Source organism: Protobothrops mucrosquamatus, unplaced genomic scaffold, assembly GCF_001527695.2.
Source record: "Protobothrops mucrosquamatus isolate PMUCROS unplaced genomic scaffold, P.Mucros_1.0 scaffold553, whole genome shotgun sequence".
NCBI classification, from domain to species: Eukaryota; Metazoa; Chordata; class Lepidosauria; order Squamata; family Viperidae; genus Protobothrops; species Protobothrops mucrosquamatus.
In genome coordinates, this window is record NW_015386856.1 from 232,744 (window position 1) to 257,196 (window position 24,453).

At 60.3% G+C, this 24,453-nt stretch overlaps 1 protein-coding gene across 1 annotated transcript in view; it reads right to left on the reverse strand.

Annotated features, from left to right (window-relative positions):
- Window positions 1-13,740, reverse strand: part of EPPK1 (epiplakin 1) — a 65,121-nt gene extending 51,381 nt beyond the window's left edge. The window contains exons 1-19 of the mRNA XM_029284377.1: window positions 13,564-13,740; window positions 13,240-13,368; window positions 12,064-12,234; window positions 11,825-11,980; window positions 11,344-11,535; window positions 11,123-11,245; window positions 10,707-10,876; window positions 9,716-9,875; window positions 9,304-9,504; window positions 8,932-9,069; window positions 8,648-8,791; window positions 8,224-8,412; window positions 7,538-7,706; window positions 5,307-5,458; window positions 4,760-4,922; window positions 4,392-4,546; window positions 3,458-3,532; window positions 2,996-3,113; window positions 2,693-2,871 (exon numbers count right to left, since the gene is read on the reverse strand). Coding sequence (XP_029140210.1) covers window positions 2,693-2,871; window positions 2,996-3,113; window positions 3,458-3,532; window positions 4,392-4,546; window positions 4,760-4,922; window positions 5,307-5,458; window positions 7,538-7,706; window positions 8,224-8,412; window positions 8,648-8,791; window positions 8,932-9,069; window positions 9,304-9,504; window positions 9,716-9,875; window positions 10,707-10,876; window positions 11,123-11,245; window positions 11,344-11,535; window positions 11,825-11,980; window positions 12,064-12,234; window positions 13,240-13,368; window positions 13,564-13,740 — 2,961 coding nt within the window. The remainder of the gene's footprint in view (window positions 1-2,692; window positions 2,872-2,995; window positions 3,114-3,457; window positions 3,533-4,391; window positions 4,547-4,759; window positions 4,923-5,306; window positions 5,459-7,537; window positions 7,707-8,223; window positions 8,413-8,647; window positions 8,792-8,931; window positions 9,070-9,303; window positions 9,505-9,715; window positions 9,876-10,706; window positions 10,877-11,122; window positions 11,246-11,343; window positions 11,536-11,824; window positions 11,981-12,063; window positions 12,235-13,239; window positions 13,369-13,563) is intronic.
- Window positions 13,741-24,453: the final 10,713 nt, after the last annotated feature.

Sequence of the window (24,453 nt, forward strand, 5' to 3'; positions counted from 1 at the left end):
AGTGGCCCTCCACTGCCCTGGTCAGGGTGTGGCCAAGCCTGGCCTCGGCTCTGGAGTTTCCTGGTGGTGTCCCATCCAAGTCCTAACCCTCTGCTCAGCCTTTTGTGAGCCGCTGCAGCCGCCTTCTCCAAGGCAACGTAGAAGCTGACAAAACTCGGGCGGAACCTCCTGGCTGAGCTTCTGCCGTCCAAGGACGTCCCTCCTGCTGGATCCTGACCTCCCTTCAGCGAGCAAACAAGGATGGGGAGTCTGCAGCCCGTAAGGTCCTTTTCAAGCAAGACCCCCGTCTGCCGCCCCAGAGAGCCCCCCCCCGTCTCCCCCAAGGTCTGCAGGCTGAAATCCATTCCGATCTCTGCTTTTGGCTGTGCAACTTTTATTTTTAAAGTGGAGGTGAAAGTGGTTTAAAACTTTCATGAAGTTTAACGTACCTCTCTGACCCACCTCTGCCTTGCCAACAGGGCTAAATGACCGGCTTGCCGGCAGGTCCGGCGGAGGGAGCTGAGCACCCTCCATCACAAACTAGCTGGCAGTTGAGCCAGCCGTGTGATGCAGCTGTTAAACAGGCAAAGGCAATCCTGGACTCTTGTTTCCTGCAGCATAGACTGTCAATCACAGGTAGTAACTGCCCCCCTTTAGTCCGCCTGATCAGACTCCCCCCCCTTTTTTTTTTAGGTTCTGGGACCACAGCTGAAAAAGGACAGAGACAAATCGAAGTGAACTCCGAGGAGCTCAATCAAGAGAGCCATCAGGGCTCCGGACACCAGGCTCTCCCAGGTGACAAGGCAGTGTCCACCTCAAAGGGGTTAATGAGGCGCTTTTGTCTGCCCTGCCCATTGCCATGGGGCTACTGTTGTCCACTCTCTCCAGGCCAAGCGGGCATTTACCTGCCTAGACTGACCATTCTGACTGGGGGAGGGGGGCTTCACTGGCTCCTGGCCCTCCTCCCCAGCATTTTGGGTTTCACCTGCGGTCCGAGCCTCTTGGCTCACTCCTACGTTTCCAGGGCCCTCAATGGCCGAGGGGGTCTGCAGGCTTAGCCAGCTCTTTGCTGCCACCCCCCCAGTCCAGACCACTTATGAAGGGGCTGAAAGGGCTTCTCCCTCCAGGGCTCCAAAGCCCAGCAACACTGGCCTGGATCACCCCCACTCCTCTGCCCGGAGGCGACTGTGGTCCGGTTTGACTCCCTCTTTAGAAGGGGTCATCCTCCCCCCCCCCCGTCGGTCTCAGCCATCTCCCTTGGGAGCGAGGCCTTCATTGGATGCTTAAGGGAGGGCCTCTCCTGCGGTCTTAACCCCCCCCCTCCTTGGGCTTCCTGAGAAAGTCGGGGCTGAGAGCTGGTCCCATCCTTTCCCCCAGGGCAGAAGCGAAGCTGGAAGATCCAGACTCTCCGCCAGGATCTCCCTCCACTCTCCCCCCACAGCGTTTCCCTGCCTGGGTTTCAGCTTCCAGTGGCTTAAAGCACATTTGCTGCACACCCCTCCCCTCCCCCCATCGCCTGGAGGAATTCATTTGGGGGGGGGATGTGGAGGGGCTGGCTGTGCTTGGAAACACTGGACACCTGCCAAGAGGTCACCCACCAGCCCAGGCCACGGCAGCTCCTGCCAACCCCGGCTCTTTCCCCGGCTGCTCCATGAGGCCGGAGGGAAGGCAGCCGGTCCCTCCTGACCCCGTGGCCCTTCCCCAGGCAGCCCACCTGAGCACCCCTATGCAGGAGGGCAGCCGGGAACGTGGCCCGCTGGCTGCCTCTGGCAGGCCAGTTAATGCGCCCCTGGATCCCAGCCCCCCCCCCCAGTGCACACAGAGGCGGTGGGGATTGTAGGAAGCCTCGTCTTTATTGCTCCTGGTGCTGCGTCTGGCCCCAGGATTCAGCCGGGCTGCTGCCTGCCTGCAGTGGGACGGTGCTCAGTCAGGGCAAGATGCCATTTGTTCCAAAATCTGTCCCAGGCCCACTGAGGCTACACCTGAGGCCTCGGCTAGCTGGGCAGCTGGCTGGTGAGAGCACCAAAAATTGCCCCCCCAAGGGTGGTCTTGCTCCAAAAGAGCCTCGGCTGCATCGCCAGGGAGGGCTGTGGAGGACAGCTGTGCGGAGCCGGGAGAGGGATGCTTGTGGGGAAAGGTGGGGCGGCCTGCCCAGCCTCCCAGGGACTGGGGTGCCAGTGGGCGGCTGCCCAGATCTCTCCCCTGCTGCTCCCGGGGCCCAGACAGGAGGGCGGTGCTACAGCCGTCAGGGTGCAGGGACGTCACTCCGGGCAGCTGCTCTCGTGGGGTGACCTGAGCGGAAGCAGAGAGAACATCCCACAAACAGGCCCAGCCCTTCGCGGGGGCAACCGTGGCCGAGCAGCCCTCCCAAGCGAGGCTGCCAAACCCGAGTGCCCGGGATGGTCGCAGCAATCCCCAGGCCACGCTCGGGTGCAAGGGCTGGCCTGCCTCTCAGCCGGGATGCAAGAGTTCAGCCCCACACTCACCTGGGGGCTCAGCGTCCGGCCCAGGTGCTCCAGGGGCAAAGGCCAACCCAGCCCCCCCAGCAGGACTGCAGGAGTGGAAGCCCCGATGATCCCCCGAGTGTGTCCAGCGCAGCAAAGCCTGGAAGGAGAGAGAGGAGAGGCCGGGCTGCAGGACTGCCAGAGCCGCCTGGGGGGGGGCAGCGGGAGGCACCCCTGGCCAGGACTCTGCTCTCCCCCAACCAGCTCACCTTCCTCGGGACGGGGCTGCTGGGCGCAGAGGCGCTGCTGTACTGGCTGAGGCTGGAGGTGGAGCAGCAGGGGGAGAGCATCTTGGAGGCGGGGGCAGATTGGCTGCCTGCCCCCTTCCGCCCTAGGAGTCCCGGGGAGAGGTATCTTTCATTGATCTTCAGGTTGGTCCTTCCCTTGACTGCGCGAGAGAGAGCCTATGAGATGCCGGGTCCAGCCAGATGGGGAGGCTGGGGGAGGGGAGGGGGAGGCAGCCGGACACCCATCCTGCTTGGCGGGGTCCTGGCACCCGCCCAGCCTCTCACCTCTGCAGGGGTCGTTCTTCACCAGGAACTCGTCCAGAGCCGTCCAGCCTCCTCCGACTCGCACCATCAGGGTACTTCTCAGGATTCGAACCATGCGCAGCTGCTGGCACTCCCCAAACTGGACAAGCAGCAGGAAGGGGGTGTTTGGCGGAGGCCATTTCTGGGGTCCCCGTGTGTGGAGAAGCCTCCCTCTCAGTCCCACCATCCTCAGGGCAGAGGCACACAGCCCTGCAGCGTGGCTGCCCCATTCGTGGATGCGGAGGGCAGGGCTGGCGTGAGAAATGAGCGCCAGAAGAGGCCCGGGCAGAGAGTCAGTGGGCCAGGACCTCTTCTGCACCGTGCCCAGCTTAGACACCCTGACTCTGGAAGCTGACGTGGGTCCTCGGTTTAGCAGGGAGGACCAAGAGACTCGGGGTGCAGGGGGACACAGGCTGAGAAATCGGGGGGGGGGAACAGGCTTACTCTGTAACGGGTGGCACTGATTTGCTCCACTTCGAAACGCTTTGCACAGTTGCACTCAGCCACTTGTCGGTTCACCTGCGTCACAAAAGAGAGGCAGTGGGGGGGGGGGGAAAGGGAGAGACCCCAATTTCTCCTACATATGCCTGCATTTGTAGGGACCTACTGTAGACTTAACCCCCCACTTGCCAGCCTCAATTTCCACTCAGGGAAAATTCAACTGCCACAACTGCTTGCTCTCAATCAGCAACCGCTGGAACGTAGCTAGGGCTGAGCGGGTGTTGCTCATGACCGGTCCTCAAAATCCTCCCAGTGCAGCATCCTGTGGTCACTTGATCGTCTTTTCCGACCTGAACTGCCGGCTTCCAATGAGAAAATTCAACAGCGAAGCCGGCAGGAAGTAGCAAGTGGCGGCCACATGAAATTGTACTTGACAACACCAGAGGATTCATTGACAGTGGCCACCAGAAGTGTCCTTTCTTAAGCATGAGTTCTTGCTTTGTGGCTGTGTCACGTGACTGATGGAAATCCCAGGTGCCCTTTTTGCCTGGGAACTCCCCGCACCCTCCCGCCATTGGCTCACATTCCCGGGCATCACCTCTTCCCTTCCTCTTCTCTGCCCAGTGCTGCTCCCTGGTGCTCAGCTGCCTCTCCAAAGGGGGTGGCAGAGAGGGGGGGGTTGGCCCGAGGCTCCCTCAGTGTCTGCTGAGGCCTGTGGGGCAGAGCCTGGCCCTCCCTCCTCAGTTGGGCTGAAGAGCCCCAGTTCCCCCGTGGAGGGTCCCGGCGGCAGCAGCCATAGGACTTCCTTTCTGCTAACGTTCCACTTTCAAAGGAAGCACCTAAACGCCTCCTTGCAACAGAACTGAGGGGAGACTCTGAAGCTGCCACTCTGATGTCAAACTGCACAAGTGAGGGGGGGACACTCTGGCTGCCCTACCTCCTCTTGGATGTGGTCCACGTTGGCTGCTCTGTGCAGGATTTCCCGGCTGGGATGCAGAGCGCTGATAAATGCACAATAATCAATGAAACCATCCCTATTCACGTCAAAGACTTTGGCCACTGCTTTCATCTCCAGCAGGCTAGTGGGGAATTCTGGACAGGAAGGAAAAGAGTGGAGGAGGCCGGCCGCAGCCCCCCCCCAATCCCCTCAGGCCCAGCCACGTCCACAAGAGCCACGAGGGGAAGCAAACGCACCGCAGGGCAGAGGGGGCAGCCCTTGCAAGGGGCTTGGGCAGGAAACCTGGACCTTTTGGCCCGTCCCCGTGGAGGACACCCAGGGGAAGGCAGCCTGGGACCAGCACTCACTGGAGGCCAGGACATGCCCGACAAACTCCTGCTGGGTGATGCGCCCATCTTGGTCTCGGTCAATGCTGCGAAAGACGTCCAGGACCCGGGACTTCCTGTGGCTGATCCACTGCAGGTACCGCTTGCGCCAGACAGCAAAATTGAAGTTGGCCATTTCTTCCAGCTGTGCGAGAGACAGAGAGAAACAGCCACGCACCGTGTCTCGGGTGGCAGGCACAAGGGCCCCGCTTCATTCAGGGCACCCGAGGAAAGCACACAAGCAGGGCGAGAGGCCCATGCCCTCCCTTTCTCCTCATCCCCATGGCTGGCAGAGAGTGGGGAGAGCTGGCCCAGGAGGGGATTGGCGCCTTAGTTCCCCATCCAGCTGCCCATTCCCATTGGAGGCAGCCAAAGGCAGCCCAGGTCTCCCACCCCAATGTCTGGGAGGCCGGAGCCGTCGTTCTCCGGGCTGCCAGGGCACCCGGGGAGAGCGCCTGACTTGGGTCCCTCCCTGCATTTGCTCTGCCACTCTGGAGTGGCTCTTCACCCCGAACCTGCCCATCCTCACCTCCTGAAGGCGCTGCTGGGAATTCTGGAGCCGATGCTGCCGGTCCTGAGCTGCCAGCCAGAGGCGCTGCCAGCGGAGCACCAGTTGGGTTAGGAGTGGGCTCTGGGGCTCCAGGTCTTCCAGGGGCAAAGCTTTTCTGGCCCCATGCCATCCTGCAGTGGGGGAGAGAGGGTCCCAGCTGAAACCTGGCACTATTAAACAGCTGTCTGCCACTTGAGAGTGTGCTGGGGGGCACTTGTGAGAGCCCTGAGCGTCCCCCCCCAGGGCCCCAACTAGGCAGGAGGCAAATATAAAAGGAGCTGTGAGCTGCTTCTCAGCACGGGGCCCTTTCCAACCTGCCCTCTTCTGCCCCCCTGTAAGTCGACTGTGGGGCAGATGAATGAGTGAGTGAGGGGGCGGGTTGGACACAGGCCAGAGATGGAAGGAAGGCTGAGAAAGAGGCTCAAGAAAACGCCACCTTGGTCTTCTTTGGTTCCAGATGGACAGCGAGAAACGCAGAGCCAGTGGCCACAGTGGAAAGAAGAACCGGTGAGTAACTTTGCTCTGCCTAATTCCTCTCCGTATAAGGAGAGAACTTGAGATCACCCACAAGTGCTCCGGACAGCTGCTCCTCATGAGGAGACCACAAGAGAGTGCTCTCTGGCAGGTTCAGAGGGAAATGCCCGGGAGACTCCGTTGGTGCCTCTATGGACACCGGGTCCCTCTACTCCTTTTCTAATCATTTTGGAAATCGCTTGGTAACTGCTGTTTGGCTCTTTGGAGCCTCAAGTCTGAAAACACCGGGTGAGTTTTCTTCGATCCTTGGCCAAAGAGTTTTTAAATTAGGGTGACTAGAGCACTGATTTTTGGAAACTTCCAAATGGACTAAGGATCCACCTGGATTTGAAATAAGATTTTGAAATTAATTATAAGAATCCTTCCTGTGGGGAAAAGACTGTTGTTTTGAATTCTTCAAAAAATCCTATGATGGTAGAATGGGACTTTAAAGATTGGACCGTAGAGAGAACCAGAAGGAACTTAAGATTACAATTAAAGGAGAACTTTTAAAGCTGATTTACGCAAAATGGAGCAAACTACTTTAACATTATACGTATTGAAGGATACTTGTGAACAATGGACCCAGAAATTAATTTTAAAAGTGTCCATTGTCATAGATAATCTGTGTTCAAAAGATGTTATGTGAGGCGATCAAATTTTACTGGACAAGACTGAGGCAGATCTGAAAGTGGATTTAAAAACGACAGGCCAAAAGAAGGACATAGGAAAAGATGCTATGCAGGATATACAAATGAAACTGGCTGATGCCGCTCTCTTAATAATTAAAAGGGATATACAAATAGCAAAAGAATGGCCTGGATAATGTTCCTACGTTGGATTTACAAAAGAGGCTTGTTAAGGTATTGGAAGGATTTGTGAGAATAATAAAAAAATGGGAAAAAAAGTTAAATTCTAGGACATCATTTGAAGAGATTAGCGATCAATATTGCTAAAAATAAAGGAATGCAAGGCCTATTTAATCAAGATTTAAATAGATATGCTATTATCTCTGATCATCTTTAATGGACTTTTGCTGATCAGGATTGAAATGATCAGGCTTTCTTTATAGAGAAGAGATGGAATATGGGAAGAAGAGACCGTAAGAGAAGGTGATAAGTTACTAAAATTGTTTATACTTGTGGTGGCCATTACTTTATGTGTTTTTTTCTTTTTCTTGTATTTCTTTTTCTTGTATGCAGGGGGTTGGACTTGATGACCTCCAAGGTCCCTTCCAACTTTATTATTATTATTATTATTATTATTATTATTATTATTATTATTATTATTATTATTATTATTATTATTATTGTTGTTGTTGTTGTTGTTGTTGTTGTTGTTTTGTTGTTGTTGTTTGTTGTTATTATTATTCTATTTTTTCTGTTTCTTTTCTGCATTTTCTTTTTATTCTTTTTTTAAGTTGCATTAGTTTTATCTTTAAGTCTAACATTGGGTGAAATTTCTAAAATCTTTACTTTCCTAGACTGAGCAGGTCTTTGGAGCGTTTTGGTGGCTTAATTGCTCAGATAATTTGGTGTCGACACTAAGCGTGACCGCCTGATTGCTGGATTTCCCGGGTGTGCCCAGGAACAGTTTTTCCTCCGGGAGCCTCAAGGCGGGACGGGCAGAATTGCTTAGGGGACGGTTGGGTGTCCCCCCGCAGGGTGATGTTGCCCGTTGCCCCCCGGGGGCTCCACCTCTGGCCCAGGGCAAGAGCTGCGAATAAACCAGGAACTGGAGGCACCAACCGGAAGGCCCCTTGCAGGAAGGAGCCTCCACCCCCGGCCGCGCAGTCCTTTTCTGCCTCCCACGCTTGGCGGCCGCCTCCACCTCCGGCTGCTTGTGGTCCAGCTCCTGCATGAAGACCTGCGGGGAGGCGAGGGGGTCCCCATCAGCCATCCGGAGCTCGGCAACCGGGTGCCATGGCTGCAGGGCCAAGACCCCTCCCCCCCTCTCAAAGCCACCCCACCCAGGGCCTCGGTAACACAACCACCCACACGTGCGTCTGCATGCACTGGTACACACACTCGCAGGGGCTTCTGTGTTGGCTGAAAGCGTCATCCCGTTGGGAAAGGGAGGATCTCCAGGGCTGCAGCAACCTGGTTGCCAGAGGCTCCCTCGACTGCAGGGCAGAGGGCACTGCCCAGCCAAAGAGCCTCCCTGGCAGCCCTGCCAAGGGGCAAAGGGGGCGGCCTCTGAAGAGGATCAAAGGGCCGGGGGGTGGATGGAGGTCACTGATGCCTCAGCCGACCCACGGCAAAAGGCTTCCTCTACCAGGACGCTGGTGAGGCAGGGGGCAGAGCCCCCTCTAGCCCCCACTGGTAGCTAGGAGCGACCGGCTGGGCCTGACAGGAAGGGAAAGGGGGCAGCGAAGTTACCTTACCGTGTGCTGACACCTGAGCTCCTCCAGCTGCCCGGCATCCTCAGGGAGGGGCTCCTGGTCCCGCAGGCTCAAGGTCTCTTCGGTGGCTGTGATCCAGTCTCTGAGTCGCTCCACTGTCTCCTGGCCCGCAGCAAGGGAGGCCGCCTGGGCCTGCAGCCGCTGCTCCTGCTGCTGGACCTGGTTGCAGAGCTGTGGGAGGAGGAGGAGGAGGGAGGGAGGAAATGGGAGGAGGAGGAGGAAGAGGAAGAGGAGATGGGAGGAGGAGGAAGAGATGGGAGGAGAACCATGTGGGGGAGGAGAGAAGCGCGTATGGTGAGGGAAGAAAGACCTGCTCCCCCACCCCATTGACTGAATGGCCCCCCTGGAGGCCACACATACCAGGCCCAGAGCGCCCACGAGCCCCCCCCCCTCCCGTTCTGCTCACCTGCTGGAAGCGGCTCTCGGCAAGGCCGAGCCAGGACTGGAGGGTGCCCACAGCATCAGGGTGGCAGGCGCTCAGGATCTCCTCGCCCAGAGAGGTGATGCAGTCCAGCTCCAGCTGCTGGCACTGCACGCTCTGCCGCAGCTCCTGCCAGCAGAGGGCAAAGCCATCAGCACCTCCCTGTGGGGCCAGCCTCCCCACGCCAGAGGGGAGGGTGAAGGCTGAAGGCTCTGGCATTAGACCCTTCAAGAGAAGAGCAGTGGGCTCTCACCGCCCCCCCCCCCGACCTTGAGCTGGCTCTGGGCCTCAGCCATGGCCTCCTCCTCCTCCTCCTCCTCCTCTAGAGGGGTCCCGTCCATGGCCGACTTCTCCAGCTGAGATAGGTGGCTCAGGAAGGCACACAGCCGGCGGTGGAACTCCTCTGCCTGTAGGAGAGAATGATGTCTGCACCACTCGGGGTCTCCCTGCCGTTCTGGGATGCAGAATGTGGGTCCTCTGGAATCTGCCTGGCTTCAAGAAGGGGGCTTCTGGTGGCGGCGGCTGGGGAAACGGAAGAGCCTCCTGCCTGTCCCGTGTCCCACCCCAGGTCCTGTACAGCAGCTTCTGCCTTCCACACAACCGTCCTTCTCCCGCCACTGCCCTGTGGCTTGTCCACATGCCTGCCTCAGGGTGACCTCCAGCCGGTTCTGCTGCGAGACGGAGAGCCGGCCGATGAGTTCCCAGCGATCTTCCAGCTCCTCCATCTGGATCTGCAGCCAGCGGGCATCCATGGTGCTCCCACCTTGCACCAGCTCACGCTCTGCAGAGCACCTCAGCGTCCCGACAGCCACCGCCCGTCGGCTCAGCTCCGTCTGGAAGGCCTGCTGGGCCCAAGAGAGGAGGCCTCACTGCTAGGCATCCAGGAAGCACAGCCATTCAGCCCCTCTCCCTCCGCCAGGCTGGGAGCACCGGGGCTTCTGTGGGCACACCAAGGCCGCCTTGCCCCGGGCCCTCTAGCCATCCTCTCAGCAGTCGTGTTGCAAATGGCCCCTCCTCACCCTGCCCACATCGGGCAGTGGCGCTCTCACCCACCTTGTGCTGCTCCATCAGCATGCCCACCAGGTCTCTGTCCCCAGCCACGGGGGTCTCCTCAGCCAGCTGGGGCTCAACCCGACATAACCAGTCCAGGAGGCTCTGAAGGTCATCGCTGAAGCAGCCGGACAACAGCAGCTGCTCCTCCAGCTTCTGCTGCCTGCAAAGGGTTTGAGCAGTGAGGGGTCCACAAGGCCTCTGTGCCCCCTTCTCTGGGGTGAAGGGCCAGGCCTGCCCCAAGCAGAACCTCCTTGGAGCCATCGGCAGCCCCCACTCTGGGCGAGCTCCTGCTGTCCTGCGCCCCATTCAGCAGCAGCCGAATACGGGGGGGGGGGAGTTTAGGCCTCTCTGAGCAACTGTTACAAAGGGCTCTAATCCCAGGGGCCTGGAGGTGGGGCCAAAGGCACTTGAGCCCCAGACTGTCCCGTGAGTGACCAGTTTAATTGCTCTAACCTGGACCTTGTCTGCAAGTTTTGGTGAGGGTGGGAGGCACTGGGGCTGGCCTCACCGGCCCCAGAGAGCAGGTCAGTATCCCAGCACTGCTCCGCAGGAATCCAGGCCCACACCAGATCCTCAGCCAACCCTCTTGCTTGAACCCTCTTCCCTGCCCCCCCCAAGAGACCGGGCCAATGGCGGACACACCTCCCAGTCGCACAAAGCGTTCTCCTCTGGACAGTCACGTGTCTGAGAGGGTATAGGTTCTGCTTGAGCGGGGGGCTGGACTAGAAGACCTCCAAGGTCCCTTCCAGCTCTATTCTATTCTACTCTTGATAGCACTGCAATGAGCTACAAAGAAGTGAGCACCTCCTTGAAGGACACCCCCCCACCCCACCCCAGGACCAGTGACTTTGTAGAACAAGTTGCCCCAGCAAGGCCAGATCTGGCTTTTCTGGAGGACAAGAACGGTTTGGCCAGTCTGTGGAAACTCGGCGTGGCCAAAAGCGTGCAGAGGACTGGTGAACAGCCCCCCCCCCAGCCCTCTGTCCCCTACCTCTCGGCTGCCCAGCTCCACAGAGCCCCCCAGTGCTCCTTCAGCTCCCTCTCCATCGCGTCCAGCTCCTGGCCATCAGCAGGGAGCAGGGCCCTGGCCCGTAAGAGACTCCCCCGCTGCAGGGTGGCCTCGAAGACCCGGCGCTTGACCCGCAGGCGCCTTTGCAACTCCTGCGGGAACATTTGGAGAAAAGTCTTTGCCTGGAGGGCAGCCCGGGTGGTCGAGGCATCTGCCTCCCCCCCCCCGTCTGCCCCGGGAGGGGGAGCTGTTTCCTTGATGGGGCGTTCCAATGGGGTCCCCCAAATTCAGCTGCTGACATCATGGGACAGAGAAACCCCCCTGGATCAGGATGGTGCAGGAGAAGGGAGAGGCTTCCGCAGACGGTGGGCATGAGCCAGTGGGGGCCCCCGCCTCACCTCGTGTTGTCTCAGAAGGGCCTTGAGGTCCTCTTGCTTCACTGGGGGGGCATCTGCAGGGGCTGGACGGGCTGCCTCAGCCCCATCCAACCACTTGAGCAGCAGCTGCCAGGACTCTCTGAACTGGAAGGCCAAAGAAGCACTGCACTAAACCTCCCTGGGCACGCCTGCCCCCCCGCCCCCTATCCGCTGCCCTTTGGGGGGGGCTCTGTGTGAGATACCTGCTTGGCCTGCTGGTGGGCCTCTTCCAGCACCTCCCCCCTCTTGCTCACTTGCTGCAGGACACTGGCCAGCCGCTCCTTGGCACTGCCCACCAGGCTGGGAGGACCCCCGTTGTCCTGGGTCAGGCAGGCAGCCCCCGCCTGCATCCCTGCCAGCTTCTTGCTCTGGGCTACCGTCTGCTGCACCAAGGCCTGCAGGGACACACCAGACAGGGGAGCCCAGGAGATTCCCTCCACAGACCAGCCCTCCTCCCCAGTGTCCACGCCACCCAGCCTCTCCTGGAGAGGGACACTTGAGAGCAAGCTTGGCAGTGCCCCACATAAGAGGGCTCAGCCACAAGTTGCAACACGCCCAGTCCGCACTGGGCCAAGTGGGCCAGTGCCCAGGGAGCGGGGGGCAGACTTCTCTTCCCAAATGACACCAAGGGCACCCATGCTACCCAGGGGAGTCCCCCTCCTTTTCCAGCCGGCTGTGGCTGACCTGCTGCTGCCGTCTCTGTTTGCTGACCGTGTCCAGGATGTAGCTGGGAGGAGGCAGGGCTGCCAAGACCTCCTCCGTCTGCCTGACCCACTTCAGGAGCTCCTGGAGGGTGGCGTGGAACTCGGTGGCCGTATTCGGGCTTTGGAGGAGCTGCTCCTGGGAGAAGGACGGAGCACCGTGGGCAGACCCCGTGCAGGACAAGACCCCCGGCCTCTGCAGCCCCCCTCCTGCCCACCCACCTTCTGCTCTTGCAGGCGGCTAGTGAGGGTACCCCACTTCTGCTCCAACACCTTCAGGCTGTGCTCGGCTGTAGAAGCCCCGTTTGAGTGGCAGGTGGCCAACAGATGCTGGAGCTTCTCCTGGACTTGCTGGTATGTTTGCTGCTTGGACTTCATCTCTTCGCAGAGTTCCTGCCCAACCACAAGATCCAGCCAGGTGAGGCTCCCCAGCCACAACCTCCATCATTGCCTGGAGGAGGAGGCCGAACCCAAAGGCAGCCCAGGTGGAAGGGGAGCACTTGGGAACTGGCAGGAAATCAGGCCCTGCAAATCACGCGGCCTTCCACAGCTAGCAAAAGGTCCACGCACCGAGATGGTCCAGTAACACTACAGCTTTGCTTATTCGGAAGGCCCTGAAGCCAAGAGAGAAGCCTCCTTCCCCAGGCCTAAAGCCAGGCAGCCATGATCCTGCACCAGCACCTGAGAATTCAGGGGCTCTTGAGGGTCCCACCCCACGAAGGAAAAGTGGGGAAAGGGGCAGCCCCACACTGAGGAACAGCCTTGAGACACCAGGAGCCCCCAGGCGCTAACACTGTGCTTTCCAACCCATTTGGGTGATGAAGAGGCCCCGGACGGCTTCTGTCCTTGATTTGGGTGCTTCTGTCAATGCGGTTGGATTGTTTCGCTGTTGTTCCCTCACCTGAAGCAGGGCAGGAGAGGATTTCCATGGTGCCCTGCCCACGCCTTCCCTGCTGCTGTGCTGTGGAAAGCGACCCTAGTAGAGCTTTGCCCAAACTGGCCCTTTCCTGACCCAGCTGGCAAGGCCCAGGAAGTTCCAGCGGCCAAAGGAGGGACCTTTGGCCTGGACCATCTGCGGGTTCCCCATGCCCACTCAGCACAATGACAGACAAAGGGCATGGGAGATCTCCCAAAGTCTTCGGGAAATGGTCCCAATGACCCAACATCTTCAGGTGGACCATCAGGGGAAGCTTCTGGGCTTCAGAGCCTCCTAAAGTCCAACCTCCTCAACTGCCACAACAAAGGGAGGCAAGAAGCTTCTCAACCGAAGGGCTCCAAGAGGGCTGAAAGTGGGCCATCAAGCAGCACCTGGGCCACCTTTCATCCCTAGCCAGAATCAGCCATCCAAGAAGGCGGCCGTGTCCCTGGCATGCAGCAGGCACCTGGGAAGGAACTCACCAAGAGTGCGGCCAGCTTGTCCTTGGTGGCTTCGGGGGGGCCCCAGATGGTCTTGGAAGAGAAGAGCTGCAACTCCACACGGTCCAACCACTGCATCAGCCCAGCCGCCTCCAGAGAAACCTCCCGCACCTTCGGGAGCACCAGGCAGAGAGTGGGTAAAGTGACCAGGGCGTGAGGAACAAAAGCTGCTCCCTGACTTCAGAAGACCCCCCCCCAGGCCTTGAGCAAAGGCCATCAAGCTGTCTCCAGCCCCAGAGGCGCCTCTGGCTGTTGGTCTTCCAGTCCTGGAAACACTTGGCCAGGAGGTCCCCCGCCCGGCTTCACCTGGCTCAGGTTGTGGTCCAAGGCCAGCTGGCGGTGCTCCATCTCGGCCAAGACCTGGCTCCACTGATGGCTCAGCTGCTGGAGCTTGCCCTGCAGGCCCTCTGCACAGGCCCCGCTGCCATCACTAGGCAGCTGCTGCAGGCGCCAGCCGGCCTCCTGCACCGCCTGCACCGTCATTGTGTTAGACAGGACGTCCTTCTGTAGCACCTGCCGAGAGCCGGTGTCAGCCTCACCAACTGCCCACCAGAGAGCAATCCCCTGCCTGGAAACGGGGGCACTGGACCACCTGGTGCTTGGCCACCTCGATCTCGCAGTTCTGCAGGTCCAGCGTGAGGGGGAGGGGGTTCCGGAGCTGCTCCGCGGTGTTTAGCAGCCACTCCATCAGCCAGTCCAATTGGCTCTGGAACTGACCCAGGCGCAGGAGGGCGGCCTCCAGACGGTGCTGCAAGAGAGGCCCAGAGGCTGTGGGGGCTCTCGAGCCAGGCAGCGAGGTGGGGAAGGCAAGTGGCAAGCCCCCCTTGAGACCCTTCCGCTCCCACCCACCCAGGCCCAAGTGCCCCCACCTGCCGGGTCAGCAGCTCTTCCTCCAGCTGGATCCAACGGTCCCGGGAGCCCCCAAAAGCAAGGGGGGGATCCTCCTGGGCAGCCTCCCGGCAGCTGCTCTGATGCCAAAGTCTCTCAGCCTCCACTTGGTGCCGGTACAGCTCTCGCTTGAAGGCCTGCCCAGGGGATTTGGGAGGCAATGAGGAGATGCTGCCTGGCACAGCCCCTCCCCTGGCTTCCTTAGGACTACGCTAGAGTGGCAGCCGCACAGAGCCAGGGGGCTGATCCTGCTGTGGAGGCTGGAACAAACCTGTCTGGAGAAGGACTGCTCTGCCGCTGCTCCGCGCTCCACAAGCACTCTGCCACTGACTAAGAGCGGAGCCAGTTTGGGACCATGGGGACAGGCACCCCCCTCCCCTCCCTCCCTCTCTAGGAAGCCAAGCCAGTCCTCACCTTCAGCTCTGAGAGCTCCTGCTCCACCTGCATCGGGTCCCCCCCACCCGGGAACTCCTGGACCACCCGCTGCTCAGCCTCTGCCAGCCAGGCCAGGAGCCTCTGGAGAGAAAGGAGAGGAAACCAGCAGGGAAGCGGGAGGGGTGTGTACGAGGGAGGGCCGAGTCAGGGGAGGCTTCCTAGGGTTGGCTAGGGAGTCCTGGGGCTACGGCCTTAGGTCTGAAAGGTCCAGAAGGGGCCGAGGGGCCCAGGAGGTCTGGCAGATGCTCCGGGGACAACCAAAACGCAGCACAGTCCATCAGCTGGGAAAGTGGGGCTGACAGGGGCTGCTCTGGCAGGAAAAGCAACCTGAATGGGGCACCTGAAGGACTCCGGACTTCTGTCTCTGCCCCGCCTCTTCCGGGGGGTCCCTGGCAAGCTTGCTAGTTGGTCACCTGATCCCCCTGCCCATAGCAGGAGACAGCTGAAGCCCCTCCCCACATGCCCAGGGTGCACTCCTTCCTGGCCGGCAGCTTCCGTCCATGTCTTCTTGTCCCCAGGCAGGAAGCTCTCCTCACCTCCATCGTCACTTGGTCGGTGACCGATGCCTGCAGCTGGTCCTCCAGGTGCTTCTGCCGCTCCCTCCACATCCTCTTCAGGCTGTTCCAAGATGAGTAGAGCTGGGGGGTAGACAGAGGGGTCAGCGGGAGCTCCTGGGGTCGGCACAGTGAGGCTTCTGGGACTCCAGGCATGGTCAGCAGGAGCCACATTGGGCAGCTTTACCTTGTGAAGCTGAACTAAGGGGACGGGGCAGCCAGGGCAGTAGGGGCCACTGAGTCAACGGGCCGTCCATGCAGTCTGCTCCCCAAGGGTACCTGCGGACTGCACTCCCTACAAGTGCAGATCCATCACATCCCAAAGGTATCCAGTCCAGGGGCCCCCAATCTTTGCACCCTGGTTGCTCCAGCACCAGGAGAGGGGAAAAGGGCAGATGTCCTGGAGGACTCTGTGGGCACCATGCTGCTGTCTCCCTCCACTCCACCGCTTGCCAGCCCAGTTGGTGCTCACGTCATCCAGGCTCTTGGTGACGGTGGGCTTCTCCAGGTCTCCACACAATGACATCAGCTCCATGCCCCAAGCCCCCAAGGAATCCAGCTCACTCTGCAGAGCATCCACCTCCTCGCGCAGGGCCTGCAGGGCGAGAGGCCATGGACGCCGCCAGCATAGTCCTCCACCCGACCAAACAGCCATCTCCAGGGACCCTGAGCCCCGCAAGTCAGAGGAGGGTTCAAGGGGGCAACCCAAAATGACAGGGTGGCCTGGGAGGAAGGTCTAGGCCTGTCAGAATGGGACAACTCACCACGGCCATCTCACCGCGGCCCACTCGCCATGGCCAATGCCACAATAGCTCGCTGTGGGTCAACTCATCATGGGACAATTGCATGAAGAGGTGGATGCGATAAATGTTATCCACCACCGTTTCTTCGACATTATTTCCATTGACAAAAATGGAAGATGGCCGTAGCAAGTTGTCCTAGACTGCGGCAGGTGGGGCCAAGATGAGTAGTGAGGCTGTACTGATGGAGACGGCCCAAAGGCGTTGTGCTGTCCCACCCCACCGAACCCCCAGGATCCCCAAGTCCACCAACCCCGGCCTCCTGGGTCTTCTCCACCTCCATGGCCTATTGACTGAAAAGAGGGGCCAGGACACCCTCCCCCTTCTATAGGAACCCTGAAGAGACCCGTCCACTGTGAAGAGAGCAGTGTCTCCTCAGAGGAAGACTTGGGGTGGTAGCTGCAGGACCTCCAGCCCATCCCCCAGGCATTGCTCCTGCCCTGCGGGGCGGGGAGCTTCCCCAGGATAGCAGCTGCTTGGGACACTACAAGGAGGGAGGGGGTACAGCTTCCTCGGGGGGGGGGAACGCCATGATGGGTCTCCTGGTCCAGCCCATACCTGCATGGCCACCAGCTTGGCCTGGATATCCTTTGGACCGGAGGCCGCGGAGTCTTCCAGGTCCAGCACCATCTGCTGACTGTTGCTGAGAGCCCCGGCCAGCTCAGCCAGGCCAGGCCAAAACCGCCCGGCCAGGGCCAGGAGTTCCTGCAGGGAGGCCTTGCGGTCTTCCTCCAGCTGCCACAGCAGCTGCCACTGACTCCGCAGCTCCTGCATGCGCTCCTGCATGGCTGCAGCAGCAGGAAGAAGGGCTGAAGCCAGGGGGTGCAGGGACCCCACTTCTGCTGACCAGGTCAACCAAGCCGGCCACTGGGCTCCTCAAACCAGCTTGGACCAACCATGCAAGTCATGCAGCCACAGAGAGCTGCGTTTCCACAACTCTGAGTCACCAGTGGCCCAGCTCCATCTTGGCCTAGCATGGGGGGTTGTGAGGACCAAGTGTGAACCGTGGGGTCTCCAAGGAGATGGTGGCCCAGGAATGCAGCCCCTTCCTTCCCCCAGGCTGTGCACAGAGCATTCTTGGGGGCTCTCAGGCCATAGACTGGCCAGCTGGGTAGCCACGAGTCCTCTGGGAGTGGGAGCCCCCCCTGAAAAAGTCTGGCTAGGAGCGTACCTGGGAGTGTGGTGGTCTGCAGGGTGGCTTGAAACTCTGCCCCCTGCCCACGGAGGGTCTTGAGGGCCACGCCCAGCTTTTCTAACTCCACCAGTCGTAGGCTGTTCTCCCAGAGCTGCTCCTGGAGCCAGATGGGGTCTCCCCGCAGCTCAGGTGGGTGCCGTGTGTGGTCCCGCACCCGCTCCAAGTTCCTGGCCACCAGCTCCAGCCACTCAGACAGCTGCCCGGGAGCAGAGAAGGGGCAGGGTCAGCCCAGAGGGGCTTTTCAGCCTGGCATCAGGCAGGGAGGGAAGGAATGGGGCCACAACGAGGTGAGGGGTACCCTGAAGGCAGCAGGCAGAAGCCAGCTCTTCTCAAGCAAGGAAGGAGCCCCCATCGCTCCCCCAACTGTGGGACTTTGCACAGGTGGGCTGGCGGGGCATCCTTCCCCTCTGCAGCACAGCCACTGGAGGGTGGTGAGCCTGGCTTACTTGGCTGTATCGTGGGAGGGCCTTCCTCAGCACAGCTGTGGCCTGTTGGGCCCGCTCTCGGAGGCTGCTGTACTGCTCCTCGGTTGCCTGCAGCCTCTGCCAGAGCGGCGCTGCCTCCTGTGGACACTGCTCGGACAGCCACCTGGTGATGCGGTGCAGCTTCCCCACCAGGGGCTTGTGCTCAGCAATGGCCTCCCGCAAACCCTGCGCAGGACAGAGGCGGGAGCAGGTGTGGGTCACACAGGGGCCCTTGACCCCATCCGAAGACCCCCGCCCCTGCCCTCACCTCAAGCATCTCCTGTTGCTCCTGGAAGATGTCGCAGCGGGTGGTGATGCTGCCGGGAGAGAAGGCTGCGACTGCCTGCCGGGCCTCCTCCAGCCACTGGCTGAGCTCTGCCTGGACCTCGGTGTGCTGAGCCAGGAGCAGCTGCCCTTGTGCCAGCTGCAGGGCGCAGGCCGGGCTCTGGCAGCCGAGGGACTCCGTGCCTTCCTGTGGAGCCCCACCAAGCGTTGCGAGGACACAAGGGACAAAGCAGGAGGGTGAGCCACGTGCCGTAAGGAGAAATGGGCCACGTGCTCCCCTCCCCCAAGGCTGACCCCATAGCGCCCGAGAGGCATAACAGAGAAGCTGGGCAGGTCGAAGCACATGGCACCCATGGCCGGCCGGTCTTCGGCAAGAGCTATGAAGTGGAGCATGTTTAGCCTCGAGAAAGGTGCCAGGGGAAGGGGGCACCAGGAGGGGCACGGAAGAAGGCCACCGCCTCTCTGCTGCCCTCCGAAGTGCTGGGCCTGGAGCAAGCAAGACAGGTGCCCGGTGCCAGGCAGGGACAGCTTCCTAAGGATAACAGTTTGAAGGCAGAAACAACGGCCCAGAGCAGCATTGGGTGGCCTCAGGTGGAGACTGGACTCGCAGGGGTTCCTGTCCTGAGGGGGGGTGGGCTGGGGGGGCCTTCAGTCAGCCTAACCAAGCCAGCAGTCCCCTGGCCAGGTGCTGATGAACTTACGCCGGTCTCCTCCCAGGTGGTACCCAGAGACCCCAATTTGCTCCCGAGATCCCAAAACTGGCTGCGAGCAAAGAGGCCTCCTCCAGCTGTGTGTGTGTGTGTGTGTGTGTATGTGTGTGCGTGCATATGCCTGGACTTGGCTGGACGCATGCCCCATCCTGCTGGATTTATCCCCTCCCTGGGTCAAATAGTTAGCAGGAAAATCCTGGGCTTTCCCTGCCCGCTGAGGCTGGAGCAGCCGGCCCAGGGGTGAGGCTGGAGGGGGCCATTTCTTGCATTTGGGGGGTGGGGTGGCTGGGGGAAAGTAACACTATAACAGAAGCCTTGAAGTAGGCAGAGCGTGAAGGAAAAGCTCACAGACCTCTGCCTTTGGGGGTCAGAAAGGGGCACGGAGCACAGGGAAGGGGTACCAAAAGCAACACAAGGAAATTGCCCTGATGCCACTCTTCCGCCTCCCCCTCTCTTTGCCCCCCCTCCCGCCCCCTTCCCGGGTGGCCTCTCCTTCTTTCAAGGAGGGGGGTGGTCCTTCCTGGATGCCTCTTCTTGACTTCCTTCTCTCCAGGTGACCATCTCAGCATCTTCCCTCTTAGCCCCGGCTGCTGGGCTGCCTGACTCCCACTGACCCGTTCCCTCCCCCTTTTCTCTCCCTTCCCTCTTTCCCTTCCAAGGAGCCCCAGTCGCTTGGCCTTTCTCCAAGCAGGCCACGTCCCCCCCTCCTCCTAATCAAGCCCACCTGCCTGGCCTTTGCCCCAACCTTCATCTCCCTGCTCTGCACAAATCACTTCCCCACACACATCACAGCAGCACCAGCTGTTGAGACACAAGCGCCACCCCATGTGCCCTGCCCAGGGGGGGCATCTCTACGCCAGAGGATGCCTTGCAAACATCTGGATGACCCCTACACAGAATGCGCCCCTCCCTTTCCTGGAAGCTTCAAGGGGGGGGAGGCAGCAGCCACGGGTCAAGCGGAAAGCATCTTTTGGACAGGGTGCTCTGCCAGTTGGGCAAGGCTGCCGCTCTGGGCATGCTCCTCCCCCGTCCACCACCCCGACTTTGTCCCCCTCACCTGCAGCTGCTCCTGCACATCTGTGGGGCAGAGGCTGAGCAGTGGGTTGGCTGGCTCCACCGGCCTTTCTACCTGGCCCTGAGGGTGAAGGGTCTCTGCAGAAAGGCGCTGGGGACACAGGGGAGGCGGATCAGGAGAGGGGGCAAGGTAGCCCCCCACCCTCTTTTGCGACAGGCTGCAAGGGTGTGCTTGTTCTCAGGGTGGGGGGTGCAAAGAGCAGCTGCCACCTGGGAAGCCTTTTCTCTCCTGCCAGGATGCTGCCTGGCCTCGCGGTTCTTGCTTGTTGTGCCTGACTGGCCAGGCCCTGGACTGTGCCCACTGGGCAGAGGCTTTGCCTCCTGCTCTAGAGCCCTCCCTGCCCTCAAAGCCCAGCCAGCGGGGGCCCCACGCTGGACACACAAGCCGAGGGAGCAAAGACACAGCTGCTCTCCCTCCCGCCAAACTCCTCCGTCCTTTGGGGAGGCCCCGGGGTGCGTCTCCTGCCACCCTGGGCCGACTGGAGGGCATCTGCTCCCCACTCTTGGGAGGTCACACTCCCTCACCAACCTTCTGCTCCGCAAGTGCCAGGTGGATGGCCTGGACATTCAGGTACACCTGGCTCAGCTCCTCCACACCTGCACTCAGCTTGGACACAGCGGCCGGCTCAGACCTCAACGCCTGCTCCAGCTGAAATAGGAGGAGGCAGATCCCAAATCATCGGCCTCACCCGTGCACAGGACAGAAGACCCCGGAAGACGCCAGGGGCCCCACAGGCACCCACGGGGAGGCTGGGAAGCCCCTGGTCCCAGGCTGGCACACCTTAGGCAGGACCACAAAGGGTCCGCAAAGGGGGGGGGAGGCTGGCAGTGGTGGCAGCAGCAGCAGCAGCCGGTTTCAGCTCTCTTGCCTTTGCCAGTCTTCGCCCCAGGAACCGATCCTTCCTCTCCAGCAGACGGGTAGGGATTGGACAGGCCCTTTGCCCTTCCCTGCCCAAAGCCTCCACTGGGCAAGGGGGGCTGCAAGAGGTTGGCTTTCTCCCCGCCCTTCCTTCCACCTACCTTCTCTCTGTCTGCAGGGGCTGGGGGGCAGGACCCTTCTCCTGCCTGGCTGCCTGGCAAGCGCTGCTCCTTCTCTGGGGGTTGCAGGTCCCCTTGGGCAGGGTCCAGATGGGAAGAGGCCTCCAGGGCCTGCTCCACTCGCTGCAGGGTGTCGCTGCTCCTCTGGTCCACCAGCAGCAGCCTCAGCTGCAGGGAGTCCATCTTGCCCTGGACAAGCTGGCCTTCTTCTCCTGCAAGAGCAGAGCCCTACCTCAGCCCAGCAAGGGGGGGATCAAGAGACAGCAGCTGCCCCGAATAGTCCAGCACCCGCCCTGGGGGCCTCCCAGCTCCATAGGCTGCCAAGCTGTGCAGCAACTTGCGGCGGGCCCACCTGTACCGATCTGGACTCTTGGGGTCAGAGGGTCTCTTTGCCCGCCAGATTCTTAGCCCACCCAGCATCAATTCTGGAGGCTCAGGGCAGGAGGCGAAGGGACGGGGAAATGCTTTTTTGAAAACGGGACAGGGACAAGGTGCACTCAATGCACGTGCTATTTGAGCTGACAGATTATTGCTACCATCTTGCTACCGACGGGTATTGTGCTGGACCTGAGGGGTGTGGTTGTTTGGGCATAGCTGTGGAATCATTTCAGCTCCCGGAGCCAATTTAAGGAAGAGTTGGAAGTCAGCATAAACCATAAGGACCTTTTCTCACAAACACCCAATCCTCCCCGCTCTTCTCTCCAGCTTCTGACTTCAAAGCCTTGGTAGCTGAAGTCAGAGGCTGCTAACTGGGTGGGAGGGGAGAGGCTGACGTGGTTCTGACTTCCCCAACTCTTCATTGCCTTCCTCAACTCAGCAAATACCATCAGCAGCTAGGCGCTAGAGGGCACAGGCACATAATGTTAAAAGGTTAAGGAAAGTTTTATTTTCTTTATATTTTATGAGATTGCTTTAACCCCCTGCCCATACAACGCCCCGGATAAAGAAGCGTTAACGCTCCATAAAACCCGGAGAGAGAGGAGCTCTAACTCTCCGTCTCCACCCACAACGCCTGCCGGTGACGTGGAGCCTCCAGGAGAAGAACCGGAGCCCCAAAGAGGGATTTCCCCACATGCTCCACTCCCAGCCAACCCAAATGCAGGGAGCCCAGGAGGGCAAGTGGGATAGGAAGGGGCCCCTTCGGGGCAACCTCTTCCGTGGCTCTGCCCTGGACGGATCCCAGCTGTTGATTGTAAGCAGCAGCCCTGGAGCCTCACAAGCGCTTTGCTCTGCAGCTCCAGGAACCCATCGATCGAAGCCTTGGGGGCAGGACGAGGTCTGGCACCTCCAAGTGTGTGTGACCGGGGCCTTCTGGGTCTGGAGCTGCTTTGGACTCCTGGGAGTGGCTCTGCTGCAAAGAGGAAACTGCAGACGCTTCTGCAACTCTCCGTCCCTCCCTTATCCCACCACGTCACTCAAGGTCCCTGGCGAGGGGGCCGAACTCGACCTCCTACAGGTGCCTGGCGCTGCCACTTGCCTGGCACCATCTGCAAGAGCTGCTGTCCACGCTGCAGGGCCTCTTCCAGTTCTGCTGTCTTGGACTGAACTTTCTTGTGCAGAGCCTGGAGGAAAGCAAGTGCCCAGGTGACTCCAGAGGGCCTCCTGGCTCTTTCCGCTCCCTTATCGGAGAGCAGAGCCTCCCACCGCTCAGGGCTCTGCCCCCTCCTCCTCCCAGGGATTGGGGCCTCCTTGAGGCTTTCCCTGCACCATGCCTGAATCTGCTGGTGGGCCTCTTGGCTTTGGGCCAGGCTCCCGTGGGCTGCCCAGAGTTGGGCCAGTTTCTGCTCCGTCAAGCTCAGCCAGTCTTGGAAAGCATCAACCGACTCCTGGAAGACGTTGGCAGCAGGGATGATCTGCTGCAGGGAGCTGTGCCTGTGGAAGGGGACGGGGAGATGGAAAGCAGGGAGGCCCAGCAGGAGCCCAGCAAGGAAGGCCTCCCTCCTGCCCTCCAGGACACTCGGAGCCACGGGGAGGGACGTGTCCGCAAGAGGGGCCGGAGGGGGCATCACCGAAAGGCCAGGTGGGGCCCCAGCCCTAGGCGGCCTCCCTCTCCCTTCTCTTCCTTTGCCTTCCCCCATCAGGAAGGCCATGAAGAGGCCCAGGGAATGGCCCCTTGGCAGCGGGCGGCACAAACTCCCAAGCAGCCTCTTGAGCCAGGCGGGGAGAAGCGCAAGGAGCCAGATTTCTGGGCTCTGAAGGCTTTCGCTCTTTTGGTGGAAGATGCGCAACCTGGACAATATCAGGCAACCTCCCCCCTTTGCCCCTAAGGCCTGCACAAGTCTTGCACAAGCACTCGTAGCAGAGACCGCCACAAATCTTGGGCTGCTCCGGAATGTTCTGGGCCTTTGTTCAGATGGAGCAAAACATGGCCTCCTGCCCTTTGGCCGTTCTATGGCCGGGAAATTATCAGCAGCCTGGATGCTGAGGCCCTGTGTGGAATGGGACAGTATGTGAACTGAGGGTGGGCAAAAAAACAACAACAACCCCTTGCAGGCCCTGTGCCTGTGCACACGACTCACTGGGCTACAGGCTGGTGCTTGCTGTGGGAAGCAGAAAAAGGCCCACCGGGTTAAGGTGCTTTGCAAAGCTGGACACTAGCAAGTGAACAGCCATGTGGGGGGGGGCAAAGGAGCTCCTCCTTTTCCTCCCCTCCCCCCAGACAGGGTTGGCTTCCTCTACCTGGCTTCGGCCTCCTGGACCAGGATTGCCCACTTCTCCTGAAGGCTGGCCGGGCCCCTGGGCTGCTCCTCTCCCTCGGCAACACTGGCAGGCCGGCAAAGGCGGCCTAGGTGGGGGGTGCGCTCCTCCAGCAGACGCAGCAAAAGCTGTTGGGAGCAGAGCAGCCGGTGAGCCTCTCCACCCGCAGCCCTGCGGCCTCTTCCCCTCCTGCAGCCGAAATCCTCTTAAGAACCAGCCAGGACCTGTGGGTGCCACTCGGTCTTGCGCTCAATGGGAGCTTCTCTGGCTCTTCATGCAGCTTCCCAGCCTTGCCCCTTTATCACACACATCTCCCCCCCCCAAGTGACTGGGACCCTTGCCAGGCCCTTCCCTCGCAGGCAGATGATGGGTGCAGCGGCTGCAACCCAACCGGGCTGTTCCCCAGCTTTGGCTGTGGTGGAGGATGGGGCCACCTGAGGTTGGGTCCTCCCGGGCAGCCCTGAGGCCTGTGCTTAGGGCACCTGACCCCCCAACAGTCAAGGGAGGCCAGACTGAGCCTCTTCCCAGCCCCACCTCCTTTCCTGGGGCTGCATTGTCCCGTCCTGGAACAATGGCTTCTGAACATTCCCTTCTCCATGGCTCTTTACAACATAGATACAAATCATACTGGGTGTAGTATTTTTACAGTAAAATTACGTATCATTTCAAAATGGTAAAAAGCTTCCAAGCTCTGCCATGTCCCACTTCTGGGATCGTAGCTTTGCAAGACCTGGGTCACCTGGGCAGGTACCGAGGCAGAACAACAATGACGGTGATCATAACCCTCACCTACCCCAAGGTGCAGCTCTTTCCAAAGCTCCGGGTGCGTAAGCTACCTCTCCCTGCTCACCTTTTGTTCCTGCAGCTGTGCCTTCACGACCTTGGCTTCCCCTGAAGGTGGTCTCTGGTGGCCCATGAGGTCCTCCACTTCCCTGACCCAGGCACCCAGCTTCCCTGCGGCCTCCGGGGTCAGCCCAGCGCTCTGCGTGCCTCCTGGGAGGGCAGCTGCCTGCAGGGGGAAGGGGCCTCACTCAGCAGAGCTCCTCCAAAGGAGGC